Source organism: Kryptolebias marmoratus, linkage group LG3, assembly GCF_001649575.2.
Source record: "Kryptolebias marmoratus isolate JLee-2015 linkage group LG3, ASM164957v2, whole genome shotgun sequence".
In the NCBI taxonomy this organism is placed as follows: domain Eukaryota; kingdom Metazoa; phylum Chordata; class Actinopteri; order Cyprinodontiformes; family Rivulidae; genus Kryptolebias; species Kryptolebias marmoratus.
The window spans coordinates 18,589,082-18,613,733 of NC_051432.1; the positions used below are offsets into that span (position 1 = coordinate 18,589,082).

The 24,652-nt window shown below is 39.7% G+C and overlaps 1 protein-coding gene across 2 annotated transcripts; it reads left to right on the forward strand.

The window, feature by feature from the left end:
- On the forward strand, window positions 1-24,652 carry LOC108231768 (vasorin). 2 transcript variants are annotated; one of them, XM_017409060.2, is made up of 3 exons: window positions 1-247; window positions 5,041-5,116; window positions 19,805-24,652. In XM_017409060.2, the coding sequence occupies exon 3, from the start codon at window positions 19,823-19,825 to the stop codon at window positions 21,950-21,952; it is 2,130 nt and encodes a 709-aa protein (XP_017264549.1). In that variant the 5' UTR covers window positions 1-247; window positions 5,041-5,116; window positions 19,805-19,822; the 3' UTR covers window positions 21,953-24,652. The 2 variants fall into 2 exon arrangements, with proteins under 2 accessions (XP_017264549.1, XP_017264540.1); XM_017409051.2 differs by lacking the exon at window positions 5,041-5,116 and having other exon boundaries at window positions 2-247.

Here is a 24,652-nt window from a genome sequence, read left to right on the forward strand (position 1 = left end):
TGCGCGGCGGCGCTCAGTGTGCGCCCTCAGCGCAGCCGCGTCCTCCTTGCGCGCCGCGCTGCAGACTCTTCAGCTCGCACTCTGACTGGACCCGAACTCTACTGCGTTCAAGGGAAAAGTTCTTCCACGTTTTTGTTTTTGTGTGTTTGTTTTGTTCCAGTGTCAGTGTGGAGAAACGAGCTGATAAAAGTGGATAAAGACTCTGAGGGAACGCTGCGCTCCGGAGGACTGGATTACTTCACCAAAGGTAAACTGTTCTCTCACGCGCCTTTGTTGTGATTTGTAAACTTTCAGAAGAGGGGGTTCGGCTCACTGGCTGCTATTATATTTGTTTATAAGTTAAAATTGTTGCTCTGTCACCAACTTTTATAGCTAAAAAGCAATAAAACCTGCAGATAAGAATTGGTTAACTTTTTAGAAGGTCTGGAAACTGATCCATGATTGGCTCCTCGTGCCTCCATATGTCAAAGCTCGTGTTGTATCCACGGCTCAGTGTGTCCCGGGTCAGGACCTGGCCCGGCTCAGTGTGTCCCGGGTTAGAGGGACCCACCAACAGACCGTGATGAACGTCTCCCTGCAGAGATAAGGAGGAACCAGGATCAGCTCTTATCTTTGTCGCGTCTTCAGAGCGCGTTCGTGTGGAATTTCTCGGATTAGAGGCTGTTAGCTGCCCCTCCACGGGCTTTCTCTCTGACCCCCCTGGCTTTTTCAGGAAACTTTTATTTGCGTGATTAGTTTGGGACCCTGAGAGGGCGATTGGGGTCGCCTGTCTGTCAGATTTAGGGAGCTGACCCGAATTTGTTTTTGTTCCTCTCTGGTCAAGTTTTCTTCTCCTGCGATTGGCTCTCAATATGTTTCCAAACTTTTCTGCTGTGGTCTTTTATATTGTACATTTTTAGGTTGTCTGTTTGTGCTGAACAGTTTGGAAGAGACATAATTAACAGAAAATCTTTTATGTTAGGGAAAAAAAATCAATGCATGTTTTTTATGAAACACTATTAGGTTGTGATGAAAAACCTTGATTCTAAGAAAACTCGATTGTTTGGCTGTCATGTTAGCAAAATATTTTAGGATCTCCCAGAAAGTAATCACTGGCTGCACATCTACACTGATTAAGTTTGGGAGTCTGTCTTATTCAAGGACAGCTCCAGATAATTGACTTTAGCTGTCACAGAAATGTCAGTTTTACTGATAATGAGCTGAAGTTTGATGTTGTCGCAGCTGAGAGTCATCCTCAGCTCATACTTTGAGTAATACCAGACAGCTTAATGTAAAATACACTCACGAACCTTTATTTAATTTATAGTTTTGTAAAGGTTTCTGTTCGGAAACATTTCTGAAGATAAAATACAGATTTTTTTTTCAGCTTTATTCAAGTCTAGACTTTTAAATCTGTGCTGCGTGCTCATTTATTGGCAATACATTCAGAGGATCTCAAAAGAATGTCTGTGATGCATGACTGAGCTTTCCTTTTTAATAAAACCAGACAGCAGTTTGGGACCTTCTGCGTCCACCTTTTTTATTGGGACCTCTGAGGAGGAGTTTAAAACAAACCCAGCGAGGAAGACGAGTGTCTGGGAAAAGCAAAGCGAGGTGAGGACACGAGGATGGACGTACGGCGGAACGAGAGGACAGACCAAACATTCCTGCCTGGGTGTCTCAGCAATTTAATTAAAGGTTGTTTTTTTTTTTTTTTGGTGAGCACCTCGAGGTGAGGGCTTAACCCAACCTACCCCCCCCCCCCTTTTTTTTTTTTTTTCAAAGTTGGTCTAATCCCAAGGGTCAGCTAATAAGTGTTCGGGTCATGCCACCATAGCAACTAAACAGGACAGAACATAAAGCAAAGCTCACTGATCAGGGAGTTAATAACCTCATGAGGGAAGTTAGGAGCTGCAAGGTGAGGAGGATGAAGCTCTGCAGAGACAAGTGTGTGTGTGTGTGTGTGTGTGTGTGTGAAAGATTTCATTTGTTATCCAACAGCAACTTAAAGCCCCTCCTCTTTGTGGGTTTTAAGTGTGCCTTGTGTTTTTCCTTCACACACACACACACACACACACACACACACACACACACACACACACACACACACACACACTTCCCTTCAGGTCAGACTTTGGTCACTCTGTCACATTTGACATCTGCTTCCTCAAACATCTTGCGAGTTATATTTCCATCACTTCTCCAGAGCAACATTTCTCTCAGCTTTCATCGCGTGTTTCTCCATCTTAGCTATTCAGATTGCTTTTTTAGGCACTGTGGGGTTTTTTCTCCCCCACTTTTCTCTTTTTTCTTGCTCTAGCTCTTCTTCAGCCCCATTTTATTTATTATATTTTTTATATCTCTGTGTTCTGCTGTTTGGCTAATAAAAATGGACCTTGTACTCTTGAATGTCCATGAAACGCTGCGCTATGAAACCTCTGCAAAAGATCTAAATCAGAGAATATCTGTGCCTGATCAACCAATCGCACCTGCTGAGGGTGAAGGTGAAGGTGGGAAATAATGCTTTTGACATCTTGCGATACTGCATGAGTTTGACATGATGTTATTTTCAAGGTACAACTCCCACCTTTCTACACAAAATGATACATGTTTCTTCAAGGAATGCTAGGCCTTTAATTGAAAAATCTGATTTTAGGGTTTTAATATATATTTTGGCGCTTGAACAGTTCAGTTACATCATTTAAACCTTCTACAAACATAAACTGAGTGAACGTAATTTTAAATCTTCAGAAAAATAAATTCCTAATATTGATGCTGGTTTTTAATCTCAGCTACACATAAGAACACGACTGTTTCATTTCTGGATTCTTCATTGTTTCTGTGCAGATATATAGAGCCTTTTTTAGAGATTATTTGGGATCATTTAGAGGAGCAGTGATCCAGCATCAAGCCACCAATTGATACATAAAAAGATTTTTTTTCTGTTAAGTCAATATGTGATCTGATTTAAGTAACCTTAGTCATTCTAACTTTCTGTGCACAAAATAGAAATCATGATTTACTAAACAAACCAAAACAGAACATCCGTGATTTGTTTTCTTTAGAACCTGGGAATTTTTTCATGTTTTCTTAGCTGACGAGTCTGTCTACAAAAGCCAACTACGCCATGAACTTGCTGAATATTGTGTAGTTCAAATGATCCAGAGTACGGCTTAATACACCGTCTCACGTTACGTCTTCACCAACCGCCTCGGCATTAAAGGAATCTGTGCATAAAACAACACACAGACAGGTCGAGGCTTTACATGCTCACCAGAACGGAGCCTTTTACTTTGTTGGCGCTCACGCCCTTCACCAGCCTGCACGGTTTGGAGGTTGTTACTCCTTTGCTAACCCGTGAAGCGTGTCTCCCCCTCCCGTTATCCTCACAGTCTGTTGGATAAACATGGTGGTTCGGGAAACAAGAGAAAAGAGGGAGGCCAACACGGACGCCTCTGAACATTTCTGCAAAAGGATGAAGTTTTACAGAAACCCTAAAATTTACTTCATATTATTGAACTGTTATGAAGTAATAAAGGAGTGTTTGTGGTGTGTATGAAGTAGGTCTTAATCATCGAACACCACTAATCTGGCTGACATCATTAAAGGAGCAGTTCAGATCTTTCGTAGTGGAGTTTTGTTAACATTTAGTATCTTACCTGTTGTGGATAGCTCTTTGAACAGATTGGAGAAATGGAGTTTAATTATGACCAGTTTGATGAGCTAATGGCATGTCCCTGCAGGACTGAGACCAAAGTAGATTGCTGCCCCAGTTTGAAAGACCTGAACTATCGCTTTAAGAAAACACACCACACTCAAAGATACCAGCCACACCTGAGAGCATTTGGGTTTGTGTGTGTTAGGATGGGGGGAAGTGTATTATATTTGAGCAAACCCACCTTCCAGCCCCCTTTTCTGAGCCCCTCTCTGTCTTTTTGACCTGAGGGCAGATAGTCTGTACACACACGCACGCACACACACACCCTTTCATCCTCATTCAGCAGCCCTCGTTCCCCTGAGCTAAACACACTAACACACACACAAACTCACGTTGTAAGTTGACAGTAGCCCGGGGGCAGCAGAGCCTCACAAAGCACTTTCAAATACAAAGGTTTGAACCTGCGATGCGCTGAGCACCTTAAAACAGACAAGCTGAGTTTGACAAACAGAAAGCCAACATCAGTGCTGGGAAACTTGGACAGACACACTGAAGGAAATGTTGATTTGTGTACCCTTTTTTAAAAAATTTTGATTGATTTATGTGACACCGTTGCCTCAGGTGTTTTGATGTTTTCCTGTACGTGTGTCCGCCTGCATCCCTTTGGCATAAATTTAGGCATCTGTCACAAGAAGCTCAACAAATATGGAGCCAAAGATATGTGGCAGATTGTATGCTCTGCTGCTGAGAAGAGGAACGTGTGAAGATTACATGTCTGTTGGATGAGACTTTTGTCAAAGCAGCACGCTAAGTTTACTTTTATAGCTAACATAAATTTATGTAATGTGCATAAATAACAACAAATAGTTTGAAATGCTGAAACGATGATTACTTTTTAAGAGTTTCATTATAATCCATTGAGTGGTTCATGAGATATGTTGCTAATAAACATGCAAACACACAGACAGAAGCACTTACATGATTGTTTGCCTTAATTAGATTGTAGAGATTTATGGTTTGATGAGAAACTGAACCCACAAGACAAGACAGCAGTGAAGCGACGGAGAAAGCATGTCAACCAACCTTTCTGTAGTATCAGCGGAATCACAGATCTGCACTTAAGATCTCGAGAATTCATTTCCCTAAACTTTGTGTTGTTCTGTCACTAATTGGACAGTGGGAGGAAGCTGAAAACTCACACAGCTGAAGGAGAGAGCGTGTAAACTAAATACAGCTGAGATTCTTGATGCGAGGCGACAGAGTGAACCACCACAGTGCAGCGCTCCTCAAATTCCAAGGTTTCTTATGTGTTAAACAACAGCCTCAAGTGTATTTGGTACCAGGTTTTAGAGGGTACTTGTTCAGTTTTTGCCATTTTATAACCCAAAGTATGTTCCCCTTAGGAATCAGCAGTCGTAGTGAGCCTCAAGTCCAGCCTTTGTGGATCACTTGGGGCTGCTTCAGACACTGAATTGCTGGGTGAGCATATCTGGTACAACTCTAGACCTGTTTGCTTCTTATTTAATGTTTAGAAACCTTTCTGGTGCTAAATCCTATTTTAAATAATCTTCAGATACTCTTAAGGGTGGTGTTCCACTCTATTTTATTTGTGCTTTATTTGCTTCCCTTACACTGTCTTTTAAAATATTTTTGTTGTATCTGTTATCAGTGCTATGCTGATCATATTCAGCTTTTTATTACTTTTACACCTATCCAGGTCTCCAACATATCTGTCCTGCAAAGGTGTTAGAAATGTATTATATCCTGGTTATCTGATAACGTCTTCCAGCTGAATGAGGAGAAAATGGGAGGTTACTGTTTGTGCTTTGAATAACTTGGTCCCTTCAGAAACCTGGGTTCTCTTTCCACTTCCATTAAACCCATCATTAAAAAAAGGGGGCGACTTTTGATAGGAATCTGTCATTTGATCCATATGTCAAAGGAATTAATCGTGAGTCACCACCAGGGCATGGAGATTGCTTTTGTTTTTATTAGACCTTGATTTATTTTATCTTTCTTTTTTGTGATTTTGATGTGAAGCACCTTGTGATTTTTATCTTAATCACATCCAGTCACAATCATTTATCATGTATAAAAAACTCACTAAAACTTTGGATATTTAAACACATTTATTCTGTATGACAGCATTCATTGGTGTTTTTTATCTTCTTGTCACACTCGACCCCCCCCCCCCACACACACACACACACACATTCAGAGTCACATATTTCTCTTTGGGGGCCTCCCTGCAGCTGGTAGGGGATTAGGAGGTCAGGAGTCAAAGGGTGAACCAGTCCGACCAACCGGGACAAGAACCTGATGAAGCAGAACAACCACAGATACAAATCCCCAAAAAGTTTTAAAAAGCAATACAGCTGGACTTCTATTCTGTAGCTGAAGATGTTTTGCTTCCCGTCTGGGGAGCTTTATCAAGTTGTTGTTTTGTTTAAAACATTTTTTTTTTTCGGATTTGCCATGTCCTGATGACTGAGAACCTACACCAGCGTAAGCTGTATCTGTGGTTGTAGAACCACAGTTTTGTCTAGATTGGTTTAGTAAAGTCCAGCAGTAAAAATTGTAAGAAAAGCACAAATTAGCAAGAACCATTTGTAACGTCAAGAGATAAGTCCAGTTAAGGAATTGCTCACAGATGCCATCAGCTGAAGAGTTTCAGACCGTTCCTGAAAGCTATCACCACAGCCTCCGCTGAACTTGGAAGAAACACTTTCTAACCATCATCTAACCATTAGATGATTTGAAAATGATGAGTAAAGTTATTGTTACACTTTAAGCTGTTCTTCCTCAAACTAAACTAACAATTTGGCAGAATTCTTCTTCTTCTGGCGAAACCTCCGTCTGCCTTGAACAGAGCAGCACAAACCTCCATTAATTTTAGACCAAATATTTTAGGACCAAAAACTTGTTTAGCCTTTTTTTTTGCTTAAAAGCAAATGTTGCGGAGAAAAAGCTGCACTATACATCATTTAAAAAACATGAGACATGGCAATATGCTTTGAACATCGTGAGGAAAATCCTTCCCTCCAGTCAGACCTCGCTGGTTACTCGGTCTGAACTCTTCCATTTTGATTTGAACCGACTCGACTCGCAGTCAGTATTAGTTTAATGTGACCCAAAGAAGAAGATCCACTTTGTCATCAGAACAAAACAGTTCTGTTTTTGCTTTTGTATTCGCATAGCATTTGGGGTTGTTTTTGGGCATGTTCAATAACTCTGCAGAGCCACAGTCAGCTCCAAAGTCTTGCACGTGTTTTTAAAAATGTCCTGCAGCACATTTGATTTTTTTTTCTCCCCTTTTCTTTAGTCAGTTATGTGTTTGTTTGTGGGTTATCCTGGAGCGTTGGGTTATTGTTATGTCAAGCAGACGTTGTAAAGCCTCTGTCATCTTTATGTCAACAAAACAAGACATTTTCTCATTTTCTGCATGTTGGCAAAGTGAAGAATGTTGGTCATTGAGGTCTGAATATAACTTATGAAGCTGTGTGTGTATGTAAATAGACAACAGATGTTCAATAAAAAATAAAAAAACAGTCAAATTCACTCATTTCATTGTTAAAAAGATGCTTTGTTTTCAAACATTTCCTCTATTTTTAGCATAAAAACAGCCTTCTGTGAGACTGTTGCCTCGTCAGATGCATTATTTTCATCCAACTTTAGACTCCACGGTCCCTCTGAGCCCAGTTCAGCCAGCTGTGGTCACGGGCATGTCTGTGGCATTTTTTAATTTAGACATCTTGTTCTCAGATGAGAAGCAAAACCCACTTCAGAGCCGTGTAAAGTAAATTAAAAGTCTGGCCACCACAGCTTTGAAGCACAATGGGAGCAGGAGAATTTAATACTGCAAGTGTGGGTCACTCAAACAGAAACGAAAAACAGAAAACAACAAATGTCAGAAACCCAACGATTATAGTACTACAACACTAAGCTGGACACTATGAAGTCTGATCATTGTAATAGATTATAACATTCTACCTAAAAGTGAGTTATAAAATAGTTTTTTTTATAGTTGAACAGCAGTCAGTCCCAAGCTGGTGTCACAACTGTGCAAATTTTGTTCAACATCCAACAATATCCTGTCAAACAATTTTTTTTTTTTTTTCTTAAACAGATACTTTTACATTTTACACTCCAACTTTGGCGCAAATCGTACAGATTTTCATCTGATTGATAAAGAAAATACGACCCAGATTTCGAGCAAAACCGCCAGTGGCAAAGTTGCAACAGCCTGACAGAAGCCAAATTCTGTTTCAGGGCTCAGACACCTGCCAGCCGCTGTTTTCACATTCTTAAAGAGGAGTTTTCATTACTTTCTGTCCGTCATGTGTAACACTACGTACCAAATGTTCTTGGCTAACACACGACACTCCGTAAACACAGACAGAGACCACTTCAAGTCCAAATGAAGCGGTCAGCAGGTCAGTCAGCTGCAGAAACATTACTCAGACCTCGGATAAGGCCAAAACACACCAGACTGCTCTCAGTGCGACAGATGACAGAAATCAGACAATGCAGCAGCCATTAACGGAGCAATTTTCCTGGCTCAGCCGCAGCTGAAAATAAACGCACGGTATTTGAGGCTTGATTGGGTTGATGGTTGGTTCACAACTCTCCGCTCGTTAAAATTTTGATTGCTGCCATTTTTCAGAGTAGCGGGATGACGTTCTTGATTAAGAACTCCATCAGAGTTCACTGAGAAAGATTGTTGACCCTCCTCAGGATGGAAGAGTTCAGGTCTGCACAGGAAGAATGTTAATTATGTATGTAGAGTTGTTTTAAAGGGTTGACTCCTTCGTCCAGAAACACAGTAAAGGCCTCGCAATTTTACTTAAAGTGTTTTAAAGTTGTGCATTAACGAGATTGTCCAGAATTTTTACGCAGGGTTCTGTGGAAAGATTTTGAACAATTACTATCTTACTTGTTGTAGATGGCTCTTTAAACACCCTAAGTTTAGGGAAACAAAAGTTAATTCTGACCAAATTGATGAGCTAATGGCTAGTGGAATTTGTTACAATTATATCCAATTATTTTGACTTTCTAGTTACACCAAATCTAAAGCAGACATAGTCCTGATCAGAAACTTGACTCAATGCATCCAGTTCAAATTAAGATGAATATCCTGAAACCCAGCAATGACCTAACACATCGTTCAGAGGTAAATTAGAATCTATATTGACAGAACGATGTGAAATTTACTGAAACATGTTCAGGATCGAGCAGCAAGGTGAAAAAAGAACGACTCAGCTTTGTAGTGGTCTGGTTGAAACAGAGCTGTGATTGTTTTTTAAAGAAATCCTGTAAATATTCGTGTAATTTATCTCTGCCCTTCCTATGAATACCTGTCTTCTTACTCACAGATAAGGAAATTGGCCAAACGACACATAAACGGTGACTAATTCCATGATTGTTGGCATGTTTGTTGTTTAACAAAGGCTCACTGTGTTCAAAGGTCTGCAAAGAACCCGTCAGTTTCAGTCTTCCCTTGAAACTGAACCCATAACGTTGCTATCTTTAACGGAATCTGATCTAAACTTGGAATCTATTTCTCTGGGCAAGGTTTGCTTATAAATTGATTTCAGCTGAATGAACCTGGGATGATCTTTGAGGTGCAGGTTGGGGAGCAGCTGAGTGGGAGTATGTTCATACAGTATATCCAGGTGAGCACAGATGGTTAGATAATCGGTGGCTTTTCTTCTTGTCACCCACTGCTATGAATGGTGGATGATAATATTTTTGTGTCTTACCTTGTCATTCACAAGGTTTGTCCGAATGGCTATAACTTTGGTCCTTCTGACAGTTTAAAACTCCGGCATGAAAGGCAGCGGGTGACATGCATTCCTTCAAGGAATGCTTGGCCGATATATATAAACTGTGAATCAACGTATGCCAAACTGTGTGTGAGTGTGTGCAACAGAATTGAGGGCGTCTGTCTACTCAGTCCGCCTATTTACGTGAAATCTTTCTTCCCATTCCTCCTGCAAACCTCAAGGCTTTTCTCAGAGTCGTGTGTCAGCGCCTGGTCTGCAGTGAAGCGTGTCGTCGCCAGTCCTTCACGTGTCTCCACTTCGGAGTCCAGTTTCAACCCTGCAGTGTGCAGTCAGGCTTGGGTTTTAACTCGGAGCATATGGAGTTACACGTATGTGATCAAAGTCAGCGCTGGTTGGAGTTTTGACACAGGCAGGCCTGCTTAGCTGGACTTTTAGAAGAGACCATTAAAATGTATTAACTTATTTTCGGTCGGTGTTTCTTGCTATCAGACTTGGTCACGCTCGTTTTTCCATGCAGCCATTCAGTTTCAGCTGATTTGACAAGATCTACACTTTAGTAATCTTTTTAAGGAAAAACTTTAACAGAAAAACAAAAACTAGGTGGGCTGTTTACATCACAAACAATACCTTTTTTCTGAGATTATTGATGATATACAGTAAACAGCAAGATCTGTGGCTCCATTCTCTTGTTGCTTCCTTGATAAATTTGTCATTTTTACTCAGATTTTTTTCTGCTTGATGTTTACAGATAAAAATATAGTGCAGAAGTGGAGATCTGGGTAAACATTAGAAATCATTGTGTTACCTGGTCTAGATAGCTCTTTGAAGGATCTTAGTTAGCAGAATTAGTTTAAGACAGGACTGATGAGCTAACGGCTGGTCTGAGCGGGACCAAGACCAGTGTGGATCACTGGCGTCTCAAACCAACTGGAGTCCCAAACATTCACAACAGTTCAATCAAACACTGTTTTTTAATCCTTTATGCCACTGGTAATTACACAATATATAGTTATTCTGGCAGAAATATGATAATGTTCCTGCAGGAAGTGCCCCAGGCTGCATCAGAAATGCTATAGCTAGCTGCTGCCGCTTGCCACTATCTGCGCTTGCATATAACTATATAATTTTATATTAAAAAATGTGTAATGTAAAATTTTCTGGGATGTAAAGGTTTATAAAATAGACTGAGTGTTTAAATGACCTTTGACCTTTAGTAACTAAATCATTTATGGGTCATCTTGATTTTTTTTTTTTTCTTGCAATGTTTGTAAAGAAATTATGGTCAATTAAATGTGACTCTGGGTCCAGCAGAAGTTCTTTCTTATTGAAGGATTTTCTGTTTATGGCTTTCATATCAGTTTCTGTAGCGAGTAAAGAAAGTGTCAAACACAGTGAGACTGGAATTTGTCATGATTAATTGTTTTAAGGAGTGATAAGCTTTCTGGTGTGTGTGTGTGTGTAGCTATGAAGTCATCAAAAGTCTGAATTTAAGCTGCATTAGGAGTTCCAGTAAACGTTTGATGGACACTGGAGAATCTGATTTCACATTAATGAAGATTAAATGTGAAATTGATATATTTTTTTGGTTGCAACCTGCCTCTCAACAACAGCACGATGCACTTTGCTCAGACATATTTTGTTTTTGCAGACACAAATGGTTCTCAGCAGAGTCGCCCTCCCACGACACATTTTACGTGTCTGCAGCTGCCTTCAAACTGTGAAAATAATGTCAGGGAGCAGGCCTGGTCTTGTAAAACTGATGGAGCAGATGGGGCAGCTCTGAACAGCACCGAAAAGAGTTAAAAACTGTGATTTTTTTTTGTGTGTGTGTGTGTTCCTATGTATAATACAGCCTTTGTTTCTGGGTCATGAACCAGTCAAGGTCAGTGGCTTTAACCGAACCAAACAAACACACACAGTTCAGTTTGCACTAATTGATTTCCCTTCCAGCAGAGACAAGAATGAGCATGTGTGTGTGTGTGTGTGTGTGTGTGTGTGTGTTTACTTTAAAGGATCTGTAAGGAGTTAAAGTAAATAGATAAGTGACAAAGTAAACACTTGTCCCACACACAGGTCAAAACAACATCCTTCTATGGGAATATTTCCCCCGTCAAGCAGAAACTGTTTAAAGTTTTTTGGAAGGTGAACTAATTTTCCAATTATAATCCAATATGTATGTGTGTATATGCGTGTGTGTGTGCTTATGTGTGCGTACACTTTGTGACACTTCCTGTGAAGTCTCTCAGCAGTAAATCCATCCACACACTGGGTAAATGAGGTGATCCAGCTGCAGGGGATCGCTGGTACAGAGGCCTTTGGGCATGGTTCAGTTTCCGTGTGTCGTTGTGTGTGTGTGCACGCAAGAGATTAGAAGGGTGCAGCAGTTGTAGCATTCATTGCGTCATAAAGTCGTGTTCGCATCAGAGAAATTGAATCTTGATACGTGTGGTTGTGAACAACAGCACTGACTGTTCCTGATTTTCCGGTGTGCGTCTGTAAATTTCCAGAGCAAATCGTGTCTTCAAGTTTCAGTGAAGACAGGAGTCCAGTGGGAAGAACCACACCTGGGTCTGGAGCTTCTGATGAGCCAAAGGATGTCAGAAACAATTTTTGAGCAAACTGATGAATAAAAAATTATATTTTTTAATAAATAGTTTAATCTGAAATGTTTAAATGTAATTTAATAAATGTATTCTTCAGAGAGAATGACTGAGTTAAACTCTAACTATGTAATAACCATGATGATCTTCCACAAATGTATTGGTATTTCTGTATAAGTATACAAATATATTAGATGTGTATTTCTAATTGCAACAAAGAAATTGGAGGTAATTCAGAAACATAGTCATCACATTGTCCTGCAGAGCTGCTCCAGCTGTTAATTATCATTAATTATCAACAACAACTCATGTCCCTGTGTGCAGCACATCACAGACGAGCAGCTGATCTAAGATTCAGACTTTGTAAAATGTGTTTCTGAAACCATAATGAACCTTAAACCCATTATTTGTCTTTTTTAACGAACACATGTGTATAATAAGGCTGCACAATATCAATGTATCAGTGTTAGCAAAATCAGTATAACAGACAGCTTGGACTGTTATAAATCAAAGTGATTTTTTTTTGTTTATTTCTCCAACTGTCGTACATTTAAACTCTGCATGCTAGTTATAGTTTTGACCAATTTAGAAGAACCTCCACTGACTTTTATGCCCACACCAGATTTAAATGAGGGTGACGATAATGAAGCTAAAATGCATATTGCCCACCACCTTTCAAGCCAAAGTTTTTACACAACCTGTTGGCTCTAAGAATATATCATAGGGATGACTCTCAGCTACTTCCACAACAAATTTTAGCTCAATATCTGTAATCTTTATTGAGTTAAAATTATTTTTGTTTGTGTCGAAGGTCAAGCCGTCTTGAATCAAACTGGCTCCAAAAGTTAATCAGTTTTGGATGAGCGTCCAATGACTTTCTGAGAGTTTTATTAAAATTGGTCATAAGATATTTTATAAATGAACACACACACACACTCACAGGGAGGGCCATGGGTGTCATGATGACAGAAGATGACGAGACTGTGGATTTATTGCAACTCATTATAATCATCACAATACTCAATAACAATACTGTAACTGAATGTTTTTCTTATGGTGCAGCCCCAATGGGACATTTACATTATGAGTTAAAAGTCAGACACTGATTGGACACTCAGTAAAAGTGAACAAGTATCTGTATGCAAAGATTTGGCTGGTACTCTGCATGTATATGAATAATGTTCACCATTCTGCTGATATCAAGAATTTTAAACTCTGCACAGTTCATATTAATTGAGCTCTACCACATATAAATTTGTCAACAGTAGCAACTTTCAAGAAAATCCTGAGGGTAAATGTGAGGTCTGAAAAATAACCTGCTAATTGTAACAACATGCTTATTGTTACCCAATTTAGTAGCTTTTAAATAAACTCGAGCACTTGCATGGATCCTGTCTAATGCTGGATGTGGAAGTTTGCGCTCCGCCTAATTAGCACAGGCGGTTTGCATATGACTCATGTGTCACTGGGACGACGTCTGTTTACCTGCATGTGTACACGCGTTAGGTTGGTAAAGTACAGACAAAGACAAAGCAATGCAACACCGTTATGGACTTGAACAAATCCAGAGGCAGCATATCTGCAACCCCAAGGCATCCCCAAACAGTCCAGCCCAGGCTGTAATCTGACAGAGGCCAACATTTGAAAACTGGGACTGGGTTTCAACAAGCATACAGAGGCTCATGCAGGAGATCATCAGACCTGAAGGGGGAGGATGAATGGGTAAACAAGACTGATTAAAAAGCAATGATAACAAAGATATAAGCAGTAATATGCGAGCGAAAAGAAAAATCACAGGGAACATATGGCAAATAAGGAGCTTCTGCTGCTTCAGTCAGTGTTTCAGCTTCAGAGGAGATGCCTTCCCCAGGTGTGAACACCTCATTAAGTTGAGCGACAAGTGATGGCAGGTCAGGAGCTGACAGACCCACGAAGGCTGAGTGGGTAATAATAAGACTTCTCTGCTTCAGGATGAAAAGCCACCATATGGTTGCTTTAAGAGTTTAATCCAAGGAAAAAAGAAAATCCCCTCGAGCTAATATGTTTCCGTTCTTTATGATTAGTTTAATCCGCTCAAGATTTGTAACTCGAGTTTGATACACTAACGTCGAAATAAAAAAGTAATGACACTGTTCTCAGCTATAAAACCTTTTCTTTTACTGTGCACACAAAACGTTAAAGTAAATGGAGGTTATCTTACTTCCCTGGAAGGATTTGATACATTTGTACAGGCAGTAAGATGATGTGTATCATAGAATGAGGGAGAGAGAGAGAAAAGGAACCGACATGTTTGACAAGGTTGCGCTTGTTGCCATTTGCCTGCTGGCACACCTGTGTGAAGCTGAGTGCAGGTGACAGGCTTATTGCCAGCTGCTGACAGGCAGTTGAAATGTGAAGACAAACCCAGGTGCAATCCTCCCATTCTGAGCTGTTTTGCATCTGTAGCTATTAATACAAAATGCCCGGCTGTGCCTTCGGTGCCTCGTTGGAGGCATTTATAGTCTAAGCATGTCTTTAAACAAACCATGTCACTCAAAGTTAGTCTAAATCTAAACGTGAAGGTGGCAACAAAACAATGATTGCTCCCCCAGTGGTTATAGGTTTGCTTCTATCCTTTTTTTTTAGTAGGAACAAAGCAAACTTTACATTTATCTGAGTGTTGAGGCGACTTATTCCTAAAAAATGTAATCTTCTAAATGAGTCATAATTAAAATTGGTTAAAGGTGCAGATTTATTGTCCTTTTTGTTAAAGCTTCTTTTACTTCCTTGAGAGAGAAACTAAATCAAAGCCAAAAGACAGGTCACTCTGTCGTTTAGTGTTGCACTGACAAGAAACTGTCGGCCACCATTTTAAAGCCATGAACTTTGGGACAAACTGATGGGACACCAGTCCCTCAGCAGATTGGCAGCTGTCCTAAATTTTTTCTTTCTTTCTCGCTGTAAAATAGTTCAAATGACCTTATAACCTTTCTAGACAGACAGGAAGCAGTGAGTTTCACTAAGATGAATGCTGGTAAAAGTGTTCATTGTGACACTTTGTTAACACATGCCCAAATGGTCCCGAGCAGCTGCCAAAATGTCTGCTCTTACGGAATTGCTCAGACTTGCTGATGATCAGTTAATCATTGAATTTGGTCATCTTAACCTGGCTGTGGCTCACACAGAAATATGAGTGCACTTGTTTTCATTATAGCCAGTTTAGTTAAACAAATACCAATATAGTTTTTATGTATTGTGTTATATGAGATTGTCATTTCATGATAAAATTTAGACAGGACCAGATATATTATTCATTTATTATTGGCTATAACTCTAAGTCTACAGATAATGAGCTAAGATTTATTTATTTTTTTAACTTTGGCATGCAAGGCAGCAGAAAGTATGTCTTCCTTGAAGGAATGCTAGTTTCTGTTATTAATTTAGTTTACCATCGTATTACAGAAACACCAACATGCAGCATTTATCACTGATTAGTTATATTCAAGCAATATATGAGCCATAATTTCTTTGGTTTCTCTGCCTATATTGAGAATTTTAACTTCAGAAATGTTAATACTGCAGGTGCTTTTCTAGTAGAGTCAGTGAGGTCAGGCGTGATGGGTCCGTGGTAAATAGCTAAAATCTCTGCCAAACAGCTGTTTGAAGATGGGTGTTAAAAGTCCAAGTTCTCACAAATGGAACCACAATAACACAATCATTCTTCTAACCGCTGCATCTTTCTTTAGACTCTGTTTAGGCGTTTTGTGTTTGCTTTGACTCACGGCCACTTTAAGGTATACGTAGACTCAACATCTCAAACCAAAGACTGACCTGACATAGGCAGTTTTTTGTTTGTTTGTTTATTTATTTATTTTTAGGAGGGTGAGTCAAGCTTAGAGTTAACGAGCAGTGGTAGCACACCTAAATGCCACAGTGCAATTCTGTCATAGCAGCAGACGCAAAGCTTGCACACCTGTTGAAGACAATGGAGCACCAGAGTGTGTCAGGTGGTCACTGTCAAAGAATGACTGACTGGTGGATAATCCAGTTTGGAGGTTGCTGCATAACTTCAGTGTAATTACTTCAGCATCAACTCCACTTGGGAGTGACCAGTGTGCCTATTATGAGTGTGTGCTGTGCATTCTTACATTTCTGCATCCTCTTTTTGTATTTGACTGACTGTAGAGTCTTGGTGTTTGTTTTTCACCTGTTGTAGCACGAGTTGCGTAGGTGCCTGAGTAACGAAGATCTACTGAGAAACGCAAAGTGCTTGAATAGACACGAACTGAACTTCCTTTCACGTTGCCTTCTTTAGTTGCCTTCTATTTCATCACTTTAGGACTGTCATTACGCGGACAACTGAGAACCGACATCAGTATATTCACTGAGAAGGTTTTAGAGGAGGCTAATGGCAGGAAGGGAAGGAGAGAAGAACAAACAAAGTAAAGCAGATAAAAAAAAAAGACGTGATCTGGATTAGATCCAGCAGGTGATAAAAGCTTGGAAATGCGGTTGACAATAGGAAGAGGTGGAGTCTTACACACCATGGTATTATTTTGTTCCAAAAGTGGTTGGTTGTGTAACATGTGTGTGCACGCAGCTGTTAAATTAAATATGAATAATAATAAAGCACAGCAAAAACAAAGAAATGATTTTCTCAGTCACATGGTTCATTTTATTCACTTTGGCATGTTGATATGAGTTAGAAAGTGCTTTGGTCTGTTTTATCTGCTACTCTGCTTAGATTGTTCACTGTCATGTCGCTTAGGTTGCTATTTATATATGCACTGTATGGTTGTCTAGCGTATTTGTTCTTCCTAATACTGATCATTCTATACGTAGAAATGTTTCTATTTGGGATTGACTACCACAAGACAGGAATTTAGAGCTAAAGCATGAAAGTTGTTTGAACTGTAAGCTGGATACCAAAGTGTTTTTCCAAGAATAAAAGAACCACACCTGTGAATATTTAAACCACATTGCCCTTTGTAAGTCAGCTCTGTGTAAATTCAGCCACAAGACCTGATTGTCAACAAGTCACCACTTACAAAGAAGGTGTTGTGTTGTAACATCGTCTGCTTAACTTTCCAATCAGAGCACTGACTAATCAGCTGATGTCCCTCACTGTCTAATTCCTGGCAATATTCGACCTGGGCAGGTCACCAGTCCATCATAGGGCTACATAGAGACAAATGAGACAGACAACCATTCACGCTCACACTTATTTAGAGTTAGCAATTAAACTAGTGTGCATAATTCAGGTCTGTGAGGGAAAAACAGAGTACCCGGAGAAAACCAACGATTGCACGAGGCAAACATGCAAATGCAAAGTGCAGCTGGAATTTGAAGCTGCTGTGAGGTAACAGCTCTAACCACTGCTCCTCGGGGTCGAGACACTGACATAAAATAGATGCATGAAGTGTCTCATTGTTCTAAAGTTAATTTGGAAATATTCAGTTTATGGGCTCTGCTATGTTGTCTCCCTGTAAGCCCCATCAACTCTCCAACACACAATCACAGTGATTTTTAAGGTATCAAATAACTATTTACATCTGAAATGTATTGGAAAATGTAATATTTGAACAAGTTAAACTATGTGAATCAACAGAAGTCAACACTTGGAAAAATGATCTGAGGTGTAGTTTTATTTTTTAAGCAGGTAAATGTCCTATTTGTTTAATTACTTTAATTGTGCTGTGCTGTTTTGGTTTCAGCTTCCACGTTATGTTACTGTGTTAGAATTTTTGGCAAGACAAAAGTGGGTTGCTGCTATCTTGAAACAGTTCAAATTTCAAATCTTTGATAGCAGTTTATGCTAACACTATTTTCTAAACTTTTACACATCTGTTAGTTTCACATCACACCGCTATTCTGGCAGACATGTTATGATATTCTGCAGGAAGTGCCCCCAAGTTCACCAGAAGTGCTACAGCTGGCTACCACAGAATTCTACCTACTGATAAAAAAGGTCCATGGCAAAATTAACAGCAGATCTGTCTATAACAAGTAAGATGATAATAGTTCATAACCTTTTTACAGAACCCAACTTCAGAAGAACTCCCTAAATTTCCTGTGGTTATGGTTTATGTTCGTTTGTATTATCTGCACTTTTTTGTGCTTGTGTGTACACATTCCTGTGCAACACAACACTTATACAGGATATACTTTATCTGCTTAGAAATATTGAAGTCATTAACACAGATCTTGTTGGTAAGCTGTTCAGGCATGAGGTAACACAATATTCCACTTTGGGGAGTTGGTACCAATAACTCATGTCCCCTTTTTCCTGAACCAAAGTGACGTAACCTTCCTGTACACAAACTCTCTGACACAATTTATGATCCCTGCTTTGTTTTTTATGTTTCTCTCTTTCACCTCTGCCTCACTCCCTAAACTGGAAGTCTTTATTAGCTGATTTTTGGTTTATCTATTTAAAGGGCACTGCTTTAAAGATTCCCCCCACCTGTTTTTGTCATCAGTAAGTTTCATGTTTTGTTGTGACTTTTTTATGTCTCATAAAGCTCCCAGCTGCTGTAGCGTGCAGTAAACAATAAAGATTTCTCCTATTAGCTGGGCTGCTTTCCTTTCTCTCTCTCTCAGTACCCAACCAGAAACAAATATGAAGTGACTACAATTAAATCCCAGCAAACAACAATTAGAGCTCTCTTTATTCTAGTACCAAGAATCTGACTTGAACTGAGGCTAGGAATTCAAACTGTGCATGCCAAATCGTACTTAGCTTCACTATCAAAATCTGCCATGTATCATCTTCCAAAGAGAAGAACAGCAGTAGTTGTGATTGCACTGGATTTTCTAGGATTTTTCTTTAAGAATATATACAACACTGCTATATCTTCATATCTGAGTCCTGTTGTACACTTTAGGTTTAGAGAAGTTAACTTTGGTCTGTAGCAGATTGTGGATTAATTGAGCAGTTTTACCACACCTTAAAACTCCAAATTTCTCCATCTCTTTTTTGCCCCTTCCTTACTCAGTTTACCTCTCTGCTCTCAAAAGAAAGAGAAAAAATCCTTCATCTCTGGTCCCCTCCTACCTCTCTCTTATCACCGGGGGAGGACGAAGGTTTATGTGGGCCTCTCATTCTGTCTCACAGTGAGGGATGACTGCAGTGAATTGTGGGTAACAGAATCCAGCTGTGTTGTTGACTGTTCGGTTGTGTGTAGGTCTTTGGTGTGAACCTTTGCAGGAATATGTGTGCATGTATAGAGCTGTGTGTTGATCTGTTTCTTATCATTCTGACAGTGACGTTTCTCTTTTACCCTGTGGTCAAATCTTATATAAACAGGTGGGAACAGATATTAATTTGATTCCTTACTGTTGCAGAAAACAGCGTTGCTAACGTTTTTTTTATAAAAGCAAATGGAACTCGTTTTGCAGCTTCATATCATGCTATTACAATGAAATGCAGGTCTGATTGGATGCAGAGTGTGAGAGTGTTCTGGGTTCAGTTGATGTGGCACATGACAGATTCTTGGCTGGATGACGAGGGTAACCGGTTATTAACAAACAACAGGGGAGAGCAGAATATTTTAAAATGATAGATAAAATAAAAAAGGGCTGCGTAGACTGAAGCCTGAATTATATTTCCAAATTTCACGCTCAAACTCACAAACTTGCCTAATTAAGGAATAGTTTAAAGTCAAACAACACTGGCTAATTTGATTCCAGTTTGAAAATGATTAAAAGAATAAAAAGACAATACTTCACCCAGTTCTACTTTTTATATGATCTGCTTAGCAAGCAAATTATTAACACTTGTCCCTTCTCTTTTTTATGTTTTTCAGAATCACAGGCCTGCCATCATGATGTTGCTTTACCTAATGTTCTTCTTACTCATCTCTGCTGTGGAGTTATCCATTGACTGCCCAGAACTCTGCACGTGCAATGCCCCAGACTCAATATTTTGCATCAATAGAAGGTCCAGCACTGTACCTCAAGTCCCTGTCACCACCCAACATCTATACATCTTCCAGAATAACATTCTCACTTTGTCCCAAGATGACTTCAAAGACCTCAAGGAGTTGGTGACACTAGATCTGAGCCAGAATGAGTTGGCAGAAATTCCTGATAGGGTATTTGAATCGCTGTCGAAGTTGAAGAACTTGGACATATCTGCTAACAGCATTACTCACATCTCCAAAGACAGTTTCTTTGGGTTGGTTCAGTTAGAGAGGCTGTATCTCTATGGGAACCGGATTCAGAGCATTCACTGGGAAGCTTTTGAAGGTTTGGAGATGTTACTGGAACTCAAGCTGCGAGGAAACCAGCTCACCTCCCTGCCTTCTCTTAACTTCCCCAGGCTTCTTCTGTTAGACCTTAGCCACAATAACATTCCAACTCTGGGACCCTCAGACCTCCATACACCCAACTTAGAGGCCCTTCAATTGGTGTCCTTAGGGCTAACCTCTGTGGATGAAGATGTCATAACCTCTTTGAGGAACCTCCACGAGCTTGACTTATCAGGCAACAAGTTGAATGAAGTCCCTCAGGCCCTGAGGCAGGACTCCCTCAAGGGGCTAATCAAACTTAGCCTGGCATCCAACCCATTACTTGAGCTGAGGGTGGAGGACTTCCAAAAACTGGTTGGACTTCAAGAACTAGATCTCAGTGGACTTAATCTTCAGGGATTTTCTGAAGGATTTTTCAAAAGCTTTCCAAAGTTGATGCACCTGGCAGTGGCTGAGAACCCATTTAACTGTCAGTGTCCATTAGCCTGGTTTCCTGCTTGGCTAAAAGAGAAGAAAGTGAATTTGAAGGGGCCTGAGATAACGAGATGTCATTTTCCTCTAGTTAACGCTGGGAAGATGCTTTCAGAACTGGAGCACAAAGATTTTGGATGTCCACCAACCACAACGGAATATGCTGGTTCTCCCAAAGAGAATACTCTTGTTCCTCAAATTCCAACCACACCTCCAGACACCATCCATACTAAAGCCATTCTTCCTCCTCTGCCAACTAGTGAAGAAACCATTACTTTAATAACAGATAGTTACCCCATTCTTTCAGAAGATCCAGTCTCACCGAGCTCTAACAATGAGAAAAACGAGCAGCATTTCTGCCCTCCAAATATCTGCCTCAATGGGGCTACTTGTACTCTTGACTCTCTTGGCTTTGTCAGCTGTTTATGTCCCTCTGGAATATTTGGCCTCTTTTGTGAGAACGAGAAAGAGAGTGCTGAGCCACGGCAACCTTCGACAACAGAAGTTTCCTCAGTTGCCCCTGCGATGCCTAATAAACCTGATGCAATCACCTCTCTTCATGTGACCTCCACATCAATCCTTCTTGACCTGCACCGCTTCATAGAGACACGGCCAAATATCCGTGGCATCAGGTTGACTTATCGCAACCTTTCAGGGCCTGATCGCCGCCCCATCTTACTGAGTTTACCAACATCCTACCCTGAATACACTTTGCGTGGTTTAAAGCCCAACTGTACCTACTTAGTTTGTGCCAGTCCCCTTGGAGAGAAAAGTATTTTTAAGGGGAACAGCTCAATAGAAACAGGGTCATGTACAGAGGCTCGCACCGAGGAGGTGCCTGTGATGTCTGTACAGCCTAGAGTGAATTCAAATACTTCTATAACAAGCACTCTCATCACAGCTCTCATAGTCCTAGCACTGGTGCTGGGCTTGGCTGTGGTGGTTGGGACCCTGATCTGTCTGGGGAGGAAGAAGTGGGCAAATACAGGAATGGAGCTAGAGCTGGGTCCAGCTGATCCGGACCCCACTGAGTTAGATGGTATAAAATCTTGCCTGGACAATGGGGTAAATGGTACACTACCTCTCAAGCAGCCAGAGACAGATTATTGCCAGACTTCTCAACTGCCTCCACTGTTAAAACAAAATGGTGGTTTGGACTATGAAACACCCCTGATGCAAGAACAATGCTCATCAAATAACAATCTAGCATCGCTTAAGCCATCTTATTTCTAACAAGTACAAAGATTTTAAAGAGTTCTTAAGAGAATTTCCTGATCTTGCTATAACCCACATGGTGGTTTAATTCTAATTTTCTTTCCCATATCAGATGTTCACAGTCTGAGAAAGGGCACTTATTATCCTCTGTTGCACACATAATGACATGACAGAACGGATTGAAATTTAAGAGGCACTAAATGGTGCATTTAGGATTACAGCATATTTAAAATATGCCTAACCACTATGGGACAATGAGAAGGAAGTGATTGAAGATCATCGAGCAGAGTTGAACGACGGTAGAAACCTAATCAAGTGATTAAATAAAGTGCAATTAACTAAAAGGGTCTCAGTAGTGGACAGTGCCCTCTTGCACTGACCCCAGATGTTCAAACTTTTTTTGTTCTGATAAAAAACACCTCAAAGGAGCCTTAATCTTGTTGCTGGAAAAAAGAAATATGAAAATGAGAAAAATGCCACAGAACTGGAGAACTGACAGTGATCCAAATGATGTAAACGAAGAGTTGTTTGAATCAAACAAACTGACATCAATTGGAGTTTCCACCAAGTCAAGTGGCACCGTGTGGACTAGAAAAACTTGCACTGAGAAAAAAAAGTTTTCTTTTCCAATGCTCTACTCAGACAAGACTGATGGTCATGTGGAGATGGAACAAACTGTGTAACTTTAGAAAATTTATAGTGACCATAAAAGTTGTACATTTTTTTTATTTGGCTGTTGACATCATCTAATGTGAAGAAAAACTACAGTCTTTCCAAATGTCTGATGAATTTTAGGATTCTTCAAATCACACACTACAAAACCTTTGACTTATCTGGAATGAAAATTTCTGTGAAAGACAGAAGTAGAATGGACTTTGCTGTCATTATTCTGTGCCGTTATGAACAGACTTATTTTTCCTAGTTGATGTCAAAATATTCTGTTTTTATTGTAAATGTTTTTTGTACTTTCGCCATGTGTTTCTGTTGTAAATATTCATTCAGTATTCTATGAGTTTAAACAGTATCTGTTCTTGCTTTGAAAAAAAAATCATTTAGCACCAAGGATTTTCTCTATTTTCTATTTGCATCTATGATACAATGCTAAAAGTATCCAGAGTTACAGTATTTGTTCAATGCAGAAGTAAATACCAGCTTAAATTCTTGCAAGGCCTAATATAAAAGCAGCTAGCGACAGTGAAAAACACACAAAACTGTATTCATGTTAAGATTTAATTAGGAGTCTAGTACAGAACAGCTTTTTCTGTGTATCTGAGGAACTGTTAGACATTATACACCAGGGAAATGGTTGCACTGAGATATACGTCTGTATCAAGCTCAGCTTTCAGCAAAGTGAAGGATTGTGGGTATTTAATCAAGGGAAGTGGACTTGTGTGCAGTCTTTCAAGAAGCTATAACCGCAGGGAGTCGTTGGAAACATGTACACCATCTGCCGAACGACTGAAAGTTACAACGAGCTGAAAGAAGACAACAACCCAAATCATCACAAATAGAACAAAGAGTATGTACTGCACTGCAGAGCAGATCTGAGTTCATCATGACCTTTTTTTTTGCTCCATAGCAGATCTAACGCTGTGTTCTAGTTTACTCAAAAGACAAAATTTCCAAGCTTCAAGTCTGAAATATTTGAAAAGTTTGACTCAGAAAGGTCAAAAAGAGATTCCAAACCAACCCTAACATCAAAATCCAATATTAGGCTGGTTTTTGAGCACAATTCCTAACGGTTTTCTGACCTGCAACTGGAACATGATTAAGCCAGGTTTGATGTTGTTCCCAGATCCCAGTTTTGATTTCCGAAGTAAATGGATTGCAGCAAAGGTTACGGGAACAACAAGAGCACTAACACAACCAGGAGTGGGCCACACCTGAGATTTCCTCCCCCTGTAATGGTATCTACAGTATTTTAGCAAAGCACCGTCACAGAATAAACATACAGACTTGTTCGAATACTTAATCTCTGCCAGCTGATGCCTTATAACTCCTCAGACTGTCTACAAACACCAAAGCTGAAAAAAAAAGTGTTCACAGAATCTTTTTCCCCTCCAGAGTCACTCCTGTAGAAAACAACTAGCAACCAAGAAAGAAAAAAATAAGTTTTAAACTGATTCAAAGCTATTTTAATCTTTTCCCTGGGAATCAAAAACATAATTGATTATGAAACTATTTTTTTTTTTTTTTTTTTTTTTTACAAAGAAACATCTTTCTAACCTTGCTACAGACTCTTAGGTATAAGTTGTAGTGTTAGCTTACATGCTGATGTGCAGTTCAAGAACAAAAAGGGCATTTAGTTTTGTATCCCACTGCACTATTTAATATCACATTATAAAGTTTAAATGAAGAACATGAAAGTATTGGAATCAGTTGAGTCTGGCTTTAAAGAAATCTTTACTCCTGCTCAGCCAGAACCTCAGAGGCCTTTTTAAAAATGTTTTGTTTTTGTTTGCTTTTAGGTTATATTTGCTTTCTGTATCATACCTGTAACTGGAAAATTCTTTATAATTTTTGGCCAGTTAAAGCAAAGCCCAGAAAATGTTTGTAGTATTTCTAAATGTTTGTTTTTTTTACTCTACCTTCCCTCATTATTTGGGGAAACATGATTATTTTTCCTATTGTCTGTCTGCTAGTTATTTTGGCAGTACCATTTCTTTGTACATTTTGTCAATGTTGAGAAAAGAACAGTATTAAAATGCCTTAATGAAA